Source organism: Motacilla alba, chromosome 17 (assembly GCF_015832195.1).
Source record: "Motacilla alba alba isolate MOTALB_02 chromosome 17, Motacilla_alba_V1.0_pri, whole genome shotgun sequence".
In the NCBI taxonomy this organism is placed as follows: domain Eukaryota; kingdom Metazoa; phylum Chordata; class Aves; order Passeriformes; family Motacillidae; genus Motacilla; species Motacilla alba.
Window position 1 is genome coordinate 8,269,961 of NC_052032.1, and position 12,047 is coordinate 8,282,007.

At 49.8% G+C, this 12,047-nt stretch overlaps 1 protein-coding gene across 1 annotated transcript in view; it reads left to right on the forward strand.

Moving 5' to 3' along the window:
- Positions 1–12,047, forward strand: part of COL5A1 (collagen type V alpha 1 chain) — a 135,672-nt gene that overhangs the window by 93,980 nt on the left and 29,645 nt on the right. The window contains exons 32-42 of the mRNA XM_038156249.1: positions 3–56; positions 4,080–4,124; positions 4,404–4,457; positions 5,353–5,397; positions 6,040–6,093; positions 6,616–6,669; positions 8,621–8,674; positions 10,092–10,199; positions 10,366–10,455; positions 10,596–10,649; positions 11,244–11,351. Of these exons, the coding sequence (XP_038012177.1) occupies positions 3–56; positions 4,080–4,124; positions 4,404–4,457; positions 5,353–5,397; positions 6,040–6,093; positions 6,616–6,669; positions 8,621–8,674; positions 10,092–10,199; positions 10,366–10,455; positions 10,596–10,649; positions 11,244–11,351 (720 nt within the window). The remainder of the gene's footprint in view (positions 1–2; positions 57–4,079; positions 4,125–4,403; positions 4,458–5,352; positions 5,398–6,039; positions 6,094–6,615; positions 6,670–8,620; positions 8,675–10,091; positions 10,200–10,365; positions 10,456–10,595; positions 10,650–11,243; positions 11,352–12,047) is intronic.

Sequence of the window (12,047 nt, forward strand, 5' to 3'; positions counted from 1 at the left end):
AGGGCTCCATCGGCTTCCCAGGATTCCCAGGAGCCAACGGAGAGAAGGGCACACGGGTAAGAGCTGGTTTCCCACTGCTTCACTCATTTCTTCCTCTCCAGAGAGATGTGGGGACCATTCCATTGCTGGGCTGCTGCTCCAGAGGCTTTTCCACTCAGGAATTGCCCAAAAAGGCTCATCCCAGGATGAGGCTCCTGCTGCAGGACAGGAGGATGCTGGGGATGGCACAGCCAGCAGCTTCTCAATTAAATCCTGGGAATTTTCCCCTCAGGATATTTTAAGAGGCTCCTCTGAACCTGAATCCTTTGCTCAGACTTTGCTGAGGGCACAAAGAGCTCTTTAATTAACAGTAATTATTAGAGATGGCTGAGTCTGTTCAGAAGCAGCCAGAACCATCTTTCACCTAACTTGAAATTCTAAATGCGTGGCTGAGAACACTCCCAGTGCTTTTAATAAGCTGCTCAAAATTCAGAGACACCCTGAAAATCAGGGGGTTTCATCCCCCAGCCTTGTCTCTGCCTCTCACCCCACCTCCACAGCCTTCTCTCAGAGTAGGGATTGTCTAAATATACTGATTTATTTTTTATCTGCTGCAGAACATGCTGGAATTAAAGGATTCAGAGTACAAACAAAGTCATTTTCTGCACCAGCTCCGGTCACAGTGACAAGAAGGGGGAGTGAGGACAGCAAGTGGAATTAGTTTCCTTTTTACTCTCATTTAAATAGAAATTACTTCTAACAGGCAGCTTTGAGAGAAGCCCAGCAAATATAAATCACTTTGCACTGCATTAATATCCTACCACTGCAGTTCGGTTTCTATCCACCCCCCTTTTTTAATTATTTCATTTCATTTGGAACTACAAATGCTCATCCCTGTCCCTCCCTCTGCTCTGGCTGGGCAGGAGGAGGGAGGCCAGGAAATTCCACCTGGAATTCCCTGGAATTGCCCCCTCCTTCTCAAATACCCAGCAATAAAACCCCTGGGCTGGATTTTTGGGGCGTGTAGAACAGCGGGGGAGGGATGTTCTGCTTTGAATCCCTGCACGTCCATGAATGATTCTATTCTGGGATGGAATCAAATCCAGCTGGGAGGGGATGGGAAACCTTCCAGGGAGTGGAGAAGGTACCAGGAGCTGGGCATTTCTGAGGGTGGAACAAACCCTGAGGGGGTTTAGGCTTGAATTCTGGCGTTACCCAGCCTGAAGGGGATTGGGGAGGGAGCAGATCTGATGGGAAAGGGCCCAGCTTCAGAACCAAGCCATGAGAAGAGAAGACAAAAAATCAGCACTTTGCTCACTTTTATTCCAAATGAGCTTTGTGCCTTTAGTAGAGGTAGTGAGGATATTTAGTTACACCCTTGGCTTGCCACACATTTCTTCACTTCAGGAATTTAAAAAAAAAGGACTTTTTAACCTTTCAAATGTTGATTTGTTTCATGGCAATTCCAATTTTTAATTTTTTTCTTTTTGATTTTCAATGGGGGATTTAGACCCTTTCTACCATTTTACACCAAATTCATCAACCTGCATTCACTTCATCAGTGTAGAGAGAGATTTTCATGGACAAATCTTCCCATTAGCAACAGGAGCTCAGCTTGGAAATTTAAGACTAGCAGAAATGTTGATTTTCAATAACAGCTTTGCTATCCATCTATGTTTTGTTGGGTTTTTTTTTTCCCTCCCAAGTATCCCATTTGAAATAAGAGAAAAGCAATTATATCCAGAATTATAGGCTGAGCTGGGGTCACTCTGCTCCAGTCCTCATCTTAATTTAAGCCTCGTTGAGTCAGACTTGATAAATCCCCCTCTGCTTCTCCTAAGACCACTCAATTTGTCTGCTTTATGAATGTGTTCACATGGAGTCAAGAAATAAAATTTCTAGGGTTGTTTTTTTTTCCCTCCAGTTCATTGTGGAATAACTCAATTTGGAGCTGCCACAACCCCAAATCATTTGTTTGTCTTTTCTTTATCCCGATATCCCCATTTTGCTCTTCAGTTCCCTGCTTTATGCGGCCAAAATCATGCAAATCCCACATTTCTCTCCTGGAATGGAGCTCAGCTTTTCAGCTCGTTGTTTCAGCAGCACAAAGAGTCTTCCCAAGCTGTTAAATAATTCCAAAAATAGGTGAAAATCAAAGGTGGAAGGGCAGGACCTGCACAGGCAGCTGAATTTTAGTGCTGAGGTGCTGAACATCCCCAAACAGGAAAGTTCAGCTCGTGGCTGTTCAGTTGTACAAAAAAAAGGGCTGGAAAGGTAAAAATGGGGAGGGGAAAAAAAGGGATGAATGAGGCTGGGAGAACTGGGATTGCTGGAGGAGAGAAGCTTTGGGGTGAGCTGGATGTGGCCTTGCAGCATTTGAGGGAACCTGCAGGAAAGATGGAATAAAGCTATTTAAAGGAGCCTGGAGTGACTTTGGGTGGGGCTTGGAGCAGCCTGGGCTGGTGGAAGGTGTCCCTGCCCATGGGAATGTTTGAAAGGAGCTGAGCTTTAAGGTCCCTTCCAACCCAAAGCAGCTTTGGATTCTCTGTTTGGTGCTTTTGGAGAATTCTGACCCATGAAATCCCCCCAGAGCTGCTCATCACCGAGCCCCTCCTCAGCTCGAGGTGGGCTCAGCATCTTTTCAAGAGCTGCTCATGAAATCAATCGTTAAACATGAATAATAAATCTTCTTTTAAGAGCTATTTTCTGCCTTTAGCAGAGGGCAATAGATTTCCCTGCTTGCCCAGTCTGACAGAGCCTGGGGGGTGGTCCTCAAATCCAGCTATTTCTTGGTGTGCCTCGAAAATAATCTGAATTTAGCTGCCTTCACGTCAAAATCCTTGTTTGACAAATACAGGTCTGTGTATATTTACAGGGAATATAAATCCTTTGCAGCTGTACATGAATGCATGACTAATGACAGCAATAAGCAGGGGGAAAATGTGGCTTAAAAATAGAATTGTGGGAGAAGGAGAGGAGTGTGGGGGGCTACCTGAGGGGAGGCAGCACCCCCTCCTCCCCACCTGCTCCCAATTTAGCCTCCCAGAGCTCCAACAAAACCAGCTGGAAAACTTTAAAGTGAATTTTGTCATTAATTAAAAAAAAAACCCAAAAATGCCAGCAGGCTTTAATAAATGGAGCTGCAGAACAAGGAAGATTCAGCAGGACTAATTTTAGCAGCTGCAAGAAAGTTGATGGGAAAGTTTTGCAGCTCCTGCTTTATGTTCTGCTGGTTAATGAGTGTCAGAGCTGAGCAGGCTCCAGCGAGGTGATGGATTTGGGGCAGAAAATGGCAAAGGGATATTTTAAGCACCCAGGGAATCGAGGCTTCCTCTCCTTTCCTCCAGAGGTGATTGGTGCCGTTAACAGGCTGCAGGTCCACAGGTTTGCAAAGTCAAACCTCTCCGTGGTTTTTTGGCCACTTGACACCAGCCAAAACTGGGCTTTTAGGCCATTCCTTTGCTTTTAGGCTCAGCTTAACGTGCTGCCAGGTTTATTTGCGGCAGGCTGTGCCTTTTCCATGGCAGGATTTATCCCAGTCCCCATCCTGGGAGCTGAGTGCGGCTGTCAGATCTCATGAGCTGCTGCCTGGAATTCCTTGTTTAGCTCTGAGTTAGGGAAGATTTGTGAATATGTAGGGCAGTTTAATTGGCCTGGGTGCAGGAATCTGTGGCACACCTTCCAAATCCCGCAGCAGCCCCTGGGAGCAGCGGGGCGAGGACCCTGCCACACGTCAGGAGCAGGGATCAGAGGGGAAAAAGGGGTTACAGGTGTTGGGTGGTGGAGCTGAAGAGGTTTTCACTGGGTTTTGGGGATATTGAGGGGGTGGCCTCATCTTTGAAAGCATTTTGGGGTTTTAAAGGACTTCAGATGCGGCTCCTGAAGAGATCCATTCCCTCAGAGAGCACTGTCCAGACCTGCCCAAGTGCTATAAATTCAAATAAATACAAGAACCAGCAGGTGGAGGTGAACCTGCTGCTGACTTTTGCCTGGCAGATGAGGAGCACAGAGGTTCTGAGGCCGTGTGTGTGGGACAGGCTCTGCTGTGGGTTCCTCTCCCGTGCTGCTGGTTCCTAATCCCTTCTCCTTTTCCATTCCAGGGCACTCCTGGCAAGCCAGGTCCGAGGGGGCAGCGTGGTCCCACGGTAAGCAGCCAGTTCTTCATCCTTGTGCCTTTCAAACCCTTTTCCTGGCCAAAGGAAAACCGGGATGGGCTTTGTGTCCTCACTGGGGAGGAATCTGGCCTTCAGCAGCTGCAGCTAAGCCAGGGGGACACAGATTTGGGGCTGGTGTCACCACTGAATGTGGTTTAAATCTCCATGATGACTTTCCTGTCACTCCCTGATGATTTGTTGACCCCGCGTAGCTCAGGTGCTTGGGGGCAGCAGAAAGGCCTCAAATGTCCCCTGTTGTGTCTTTTCAAGGGTCCACGTGGGGAAAGAGGCCCCAGGGGAAGCACTGGAAAACCTGGCCCAAAGGTAAGGCTTGGGGGAGCCTTTGGGGTCGTGTCCTGGGCAGTGTTGGTGTGGAGAGCAGCTGGGTCATCAGCCTCCATCTCCCTCCTTTCCTTTTCCATTGGGCTGGGAAAGCTGAGCCCTCCTGAGGTTCATTCCCAGCTCAGTGGCTCACAACCTCACTGCAAAACGCCCAGTTTGTGTAAATGTGCTGGCCCACGAGCCAGCAGGACTTTGAGGGCACACCCAGACTGGAGACCAGCACAGCCCCGACCTCAGCACAACCCCACAGCCCCTAAACCTCCCCAACCACTCATTTTTGGGGTTTAAATAGAGTTTAAACCCCCTGAGAGCCCTCAGGCTGTGCTGTGGGTGAGGGCATGCGGTGCTGTTGGTCTCCAGAGCCTGGCTGAGCCATTTTTGCCTTCCCACTGCTGAGCCAGGATTGGGCGCCAGGCAAAATTTGGGATTTTTCTCCAACCCAACCCTGAGGCACTGACTGATTACCTGAGCACTGACCACCAGGCTTGATGGAAACAAAGCTTTTGTTGTGAGACACCGTCACCACCGTGCCGCCAGATTCACAAACCAATCTCTGGGCTTTGTGTTGGCATGAATTTTGGATAAATCCCCCCCTCTTCAGGGTGGCATTTATCTCTCTGAGGGAGGCTGTGTGGTGCAAATATCCCAATCTCCCCAGGATTTTTATGAAGGGATGTGGGGGGAACAAGCAGCTGCTCATTTGTCACTGGCTGCTGCTCCTGCCACGGAATTATTATTATTAGAGAGGGCTGGGGGAGTTGCTGGGGTGTGGTGTCACCGTGGGCTTGCTGCCATCTGAAGCCTTTGCACACAGAAGCTGTGATGCTGATTTGGGTATTTTTTTAAAATGCTCTCTTGTTTCCCTTCTTCCCAAAAGGGCAACTCTGGTGGTGATGGCCCCCCTGGTCCTCCTGGAGAAAGGGTAAGATGAGCTGAGGGGTAAAGCAGGACTCGGCCCAGTGCTCTGGCTGAGCAGGTGGGCTTGCAGGGCTGAGGGGTTTTTGGCAAGGTGGATCCTCCTGGGTGCCCTGTTAGCAGAGAGGAGTGGGCAGGATGCAGCTCAGCAAAAGGAAAAAAAAAAGGCAAATTTCTGGTTAGGAATCCAAGGCGAAAGGTGCTGGTGTGGAGAGAGGTCCCCCAAGCCACCACCAGGCCTTGGGTCCTGTCTGAGCTCTCCAGGGAAGGCTCAGGTGGGACTTTGGGTGTCCTGTGGAAGCATCACTCGTGGGAGAAGGGACGAGTCACCCCTGGGTGACTGCAGGCAGCCAGAACTCCAGGCACTTTCTGGAGGATGTGGTTCTCTAGGACCTCCTGCTGCTTTCTCCAGATCACAGTCAGGTGGGAAATCCTGAACCAACAGGACTTTCATGATTTTAGCCTCAATTTCTGGTTGTTTTTTTTTTCCCACACTGGATTTTGTTCTGCTTGTAATTTTTTCTACACAATGCCCCAGCATTTGCCTTTCCAGACCTTTGTGCTTACCTGCTGCTCACACACAGGTAATATTTCACATCAAGTGTTGCAGGTTCCTTAACCAGCTTCTCTGGTTTGTCTCTCATCCCAGGGACCACCAGGGCCTCAAGGACCGACTGGATTTCCTGGACCAAAAGGCCCCCCTGTAAGTAACTCAATTCCTGGGACCTCCAAAGGGATAATCCAGCCTTTCCCACCCAGCCTGAGCTGATTCCCTGACAAGTTCCCAAGAAAAGGCATTACTGAGACATGCTGATAACAACCCGATGGTTTCAGATTTTAAATAGCCAAGTAAATTGCAGCTGATTATAAATGTTCATTTCCTACTGACTCAGGATCTCTGGGATCTTTTGTGGCTGTTCTGGGCTTTATTTTCCCTCTGTGGACGTGGAGGACAGCACAGCACTGCTGTCCCTGCAGTTGTTGTACACTGGGGGACCTCAGAAATGGTTTGGGAGTGATTTCCTGAGTGTGGTGAGCAGCTCCTGGAAGATAAATCCTTTGGGAGATGTGTGGGGAGGAAAGGGGTGCAGCTTTTAGGGTCTGCAGCTCCATTTCCCAGTGAAATAGCTGGGAGCTTGGGCAAGCAGGGCTGGTTCAATGTTTGGCACAGTTTTATTGCCAAGCACTTGGTGATGCTGCTTCTCCCCCTGCTTTTCTGCCACAGGGTCCTCCTGGGAAGGATGGATTGCCTGGGCACCCTGGACAGAGAGGAGAAACTGTAAGTAGCCAAAAAAAACCTTGGACTGGCCCTCCAGAGCATCATTTTGGGTTCTCGAAGCCCTCCTGTGCTGCTGGGGAGATGCAGCCCCAGTTTGGATTGTCTGGGTTCCCTGAGGCTCTGTCTCTGTGGGAAGCAGCCCATTTCTCCCCACTGCCTTCCCCAGCGAATGAGCATTAAAAAGCTTTTGCACATGATGCATTTTTTCCCCTCAGCTTATCAGACAATTTAATTAACTTGCCTGGCATTTGCTAAGCAAGGCAGTGCAAACACTGCTCAGCCAGCCCCAGATATTTATTTACATGCCATAACACTGATTTTAAAACAAGGGGGGTTTGAGGTTTTTTGAGCCAAGTCCTCAGCTCAGGATTAACTTAAAGGTGAAGAGTTTTCACCTGCCAGAGCCTGGCTGACACTGAGTCTTCCTTGAGTTCTGCATGACATCCAAGGTGGAGGGAGCAATGAGAACTTTGACAGCACCTGCTGTCATCAGCTTCTGAGACTGCAATCAGAAGCATCAACCTCCAAGTCTGCAGGAATGAATGGAGACTGTTCTTTTAATTATTTTGGGGTCTGAAAGCTCTCCCTAATTGCTTTCCTCAGTTTGCCTCTCCCAGGAAAGAGAATCTCTGTTAACCTTGCTGAGATCACTTTCCCCTGCAGACCCAGGCAGCAGAAGTCCCCTTTTTGTCCCTTTTCCCCCTCACAGTGCCAAGATGCAAAGAGAGCAGCATAAAAATGAATGAAATGCTCTTTCTACATCAGTAGCCTGGTCAGCGCAGTGTATCTTTGTGCAAGATTGAAATCTCTGTGTCAAACACTTCCCCTTATTGGAGTTCCCATTCAGCAGCAAACAGGCATGCTGAGATATTTGGCCATATTAGATTTGCAAAGATTGGCTTAAAAAAAACCCCAAAAAACGTGACAGATTCTAAAGCCTCTGTGCCCAAGGCTCAAAGAGTACAAAAGGAAAGCCCTTTCTTCAGGCTAATAAGGAAAGTCCTGCACAGAAATGGTCTAAATATTTGTCTGTGATAAGAGTTTAAATTGCACCTTCATTTCCCATGGATATTTTGCCATTTCCCCATCAGTGACAGGATATTTTCTGATCTGCAGGCAGCCAGAATAGCGTGGAGGAGTTATTTAAACATGACAGGCTAGCATTGGCATGGGATTTATCTGATCCTCTTTTGTGGCAACGAGAGAATAGCCCGTGTGCCCTAAATGCCATTCCTCAAGCTTGTCAGCAGGCTGGAGTAACAACCATAATTAATGTGCTTTTTAAGGAGTAGCCTGGGAGAGCCAAACAATTGCAGTGGTGAGAGTTCCTCATTGTCACTCTTCAAAATGCCATTGGAAGGAGCTGTCCTGGAGACTTCCCTGCTCATCAGCCTTTGCAGACAAACAGGGCTGTGGTTCCTTTCAGCAAATGTTGATGGAGGAGATAAAGCTTCACTCAGCTCCAGTGGGTTAAGCTGCCCCTGAGCTTCTGGGAGCTGAGCTGAGACAGAACTGAGCCTAAACCAGCATCAGAATGGGGAGCAGGATAAGGGAAATAGCTTTAAAGAGTTGCTCAGCATGAAGAAATTCACACTGATTTTAAGAGCCATTTAATAGCCATTAATGGCATTTTTAATTGCCATGTCCTCCATGGTTTTATGAGCGGAACAGATTTTTATAGATATACATATATATGGCCAAACCACAGCAGCTCCATCCAAACAGCAGGGCCGAGCTTTGAGAATCCCTTCTTCTTCCTCAGTTTCACCCTTTATAAATGCACAAGGACATTTTTCCCACTTTCTGTTTGATTTCTTATTTCCTTTTCTTTGGGGTGCCCACCCTGGTCAGGGGTTTCACTGGGGGAGGAACAGTTGGTGGCAGTGTGACCCTCACAGGAGGAATCCTTGGCAGAAGTGTCACCTCTTTGTCTTTTCCTTTTCTCTAACAGGGTTTCCAAGGCAAGACTGGCCCTCCAGGCCCCCCTGGTGTCGTAGGGCCTCAGGTAAGAAGCAAATGCTCACCCCTGCAACTGGTCTTTACTGGTTCAACTGGAGCTGCTTGTGCAGCAGGGACTCCTTTTCCAGTCCAGGGAAGGCAAAGCCTTGTCCGGTGGCTTTGAAATTCCTGAGGCAGGTGTGAGATCCCCCCATGGCCCCAGCTCACCTTGCTGAGGGGTTGGGATGGGGTTTAGACCCATGTAAATGAGGTGGTTCCTGTGAGATCAGCACAACCACCCCGGTGTAAAACCGGTGTAGGGTGAGAAAACAGCTGAAAAAGACAACCCAGCTGAACAACACAAAACATCTGAAAAACACAACCCAACTGAACAACACAAAACATCTGAAAAACACAACCCAGCTGAACAACACAAAACATCTGAAAAACACAACCCAGCTCAAAGACCTGAAGCAGCCAGGGAGTTAAATGAGATCTCCAAGGGCTGTGCAGCTGCTGGTGGTCAGGGCAGAGCAGACGTGATGCCAGAGTGCTCTTCCATGTCACTGCGAGGAAAATCATCCCTCTTTCATCTGAAGTGCTGCCAGGTTCTGGCAGAGCTGGGCTGGTTTGCTTTCAGTCACCTCCAGCTCTGTGGGAAGCTTGCAGTGAGCCTGCACTGAGCAGGACTGGCTTTGGGTCGAGCCTTCTTCCCTGAGCTGCTGGGGAGCAGCTCTTTAATTAGAAAGTAATTAATTTGTCCTCTTTAATGACACCATAAAGTCCCTGATTTGTAAATTCCCTGATTAGGGGCAATCCCCTGACGGCCGTGTCTGTCTTCTCAAGTGCAAATTAGGTTCGGTGGCAATTTGGTGGGGCTCTGCTGGGTGTAGTTGCTGTGATCTGTGGCTGCTGAGTGAGCTCTGCGTGCTCTAAGTGGCCCCCCTGCAGCAGGACATGAGTTACAGCCCCGTCCCCAAAGCCACCAGCGGGCAGGGACACCGTGGCTTTGTGCATGTGGCTTTTGTCCTCCCAAAAACGAGCCCCTGGGGAGCCCTCTGTGACACTTGTCACCCTGAGTGCCCTCGCAGGGCACGGAGGCAGCCGGTAATTGCCAGGGAGTACGAGCCTCATGCATTATTTATGCCCCATCCGAGCAGGAATCAGCAGGCTTGGAGAGTGCTTAGGAAGTTTTCAATTAAAAAGGAAAAGCTAAGCAGAATAGTTGTAGTGGGAGCATCTCGTTTGGGTGAAATTTGGGCTCAATCCAGAGGTTCCCAGTGCCATGAGTCCGCCGAGGGTGATGCTGGCCACTTCCAGGACAGATGCCAGAGGGGTAATGTCTCCAGGGATTGCTGCCGGCACCGAAAGGCACCTCTTCCATCCCATTACATCCCAAAGGACTGAAGTGACACCCTGCACTTTTCCCTCCCTCAGCTGTTCTGCCAACACCCACCCCATTTTCTCTGGCTGTTTTTCTCCAGGGTCCAACTGGTGAGACTGGACCCATGGGTGAGCGAGGCCATCCCGGCCCCCCAGGTCCCCCAGGAGAACAAGGCCTTCCTGGTCTCACTGGCAAAGAAGGGACCAAGGTAGGGACTGGAATCCCCCTCCTTGCAGCCTGTCCCTCCCTGGACACGGAGAAGATGATTCAGAAAAGAAATGAAGCCCCTGCTTCGTCCCAGCTGGAGGCTGAGGAGAGGAGCCGGGCCTCCATGGAATGAGCAGATCCTCAGCTCTTTCTCCCTGTCCTTGCAGGGGGATCCTGGTCCTGCTGGCCTCCCAGGGAAGGATGGTCCCCCTGGATTGAGAGGGTTCCCTGGAGAACGAGGCCTCCCCGGCCCCATTGTGAGTAGGGGCTGCTGGGTCCCCCCAGCTGGACAATTCCCAGCTGCTCCAGTTGTTGGATCCCCAGCTGCTCCAGTTGTTGGATTTCCAGCTGCTCCAGTTGTCCACCTCCCCACATAACTTTGTTTTCCTTCCTCCAGGGTTCTCCAGGGCTGAAAGGCAACGAAGGTCCCCCAGGCCCCCCAGGCCCAGCCGTGAGTATCCCTGTCCTTGCAGGCAGCACCATTTACAAGCTTGGCAGGGCCAGGCCAGGGTTAGTCACAGCTCCAGGCTTTATCCTGATTTTCCTGACGACTCCCTGCATGTTCCTTTCTTTTACAAGCCCTGCATGTAACAGCTCAGTCATTTGGTGGGGTCAGCTGTGGATGTACATGACAGGCGGAGGGAACTGCAGGGGTTCAGAACATCCAGGATTTTGTCTCTCATCCACCTGCTTTCCCTCTGGAAGTTGTCTCCACTTGAGATCCCTGGAAGGAAACATTCATCATCCAACCCTCCCTGCTGGCTGTGAAGTGGCTCATGCTCTTGTTCCAGGCTGTTGATGTGTCCCCAGGAGCTGAGCTCTCTGCACCATCCAGAGGAGAATCCAGCCCTTCCAGGGATTTTAATTTTAAAAAACAATCTGCATGGCCCCTTGGGCTGGTGGTACCAACTCTTCACGTGGCAGTTATCCCATCAAACGTGCAGAAACATGGATGAAGAGCTTGGGTTTCTCTCTGTCTGGGCATGGGTGAAGTTTGATACTGCAATTAAAGCTCCTTTCCTCCTCCTCCTCCTCCTCCCAACAGGGCTCTCCTGGGGAGCGTGGCCCTGCAGGATCAGCTGGCCCTATAGGATTGCCAGGGAGACCCGGCCCTCAGGGACCTCCAGGACCTGCAGGTGAAAAGGGAGCCCCAGTAAGTACCAGTATGAAGATGAACAGTTGTGGGGCAGCTGGAGATGTGTGCAGCAGGGAGCTGAGCGTGGAACCAGTCCTTGTGGAGATTTGAAGCATAAAAAAATAAGGATATAAAGTTCAATCAGAAAGGAATTTTCTCATCTTGAGCACATCACACCACTGAATGTCAGCTGCTCAAGTGACACCCCTGTCAAGCATGGCTGTGACCCCAGGGACTGAAGTGTCCTCAGGCAATGAGAAGGCCTGGGGGCTGGAAAGGTGACACAGCCTGTGTCACCTGCTGGTGACAACCAGCCGAAGGCCAGGCCTGTGGGCAGAGAACTGAGCCAGCCCCATCAGCAGAAGGAGCCAGAGGTGGCTTTGGTGATGTCAGGCTGCTCTGGTGGTGGCTCATTGATATCAGAAGTGTTTATCAGCCACGCTTGCTGGTTTGTTGGAAACTCCAGCAGCTGATCCAGAGGCGAGAATTTCCTGGTGAATCAGTTTCAGGAACATCTGTCCTGCTGAGTACCTACAGCGTGTGTCAGTCAGGGCAGGGATGAATAGGCAATTTATGTGGCATCTAATTTATTTAGAGGAGAGCACCCAGGATTCAGATGCAATTTAATCATGGATGAGGAAACTGGAAAATATTCACTGTTCAGTTCCTGTAAACAAACAAATTTGATTGAAAACTCCTGCTCAAAGGAGTAGA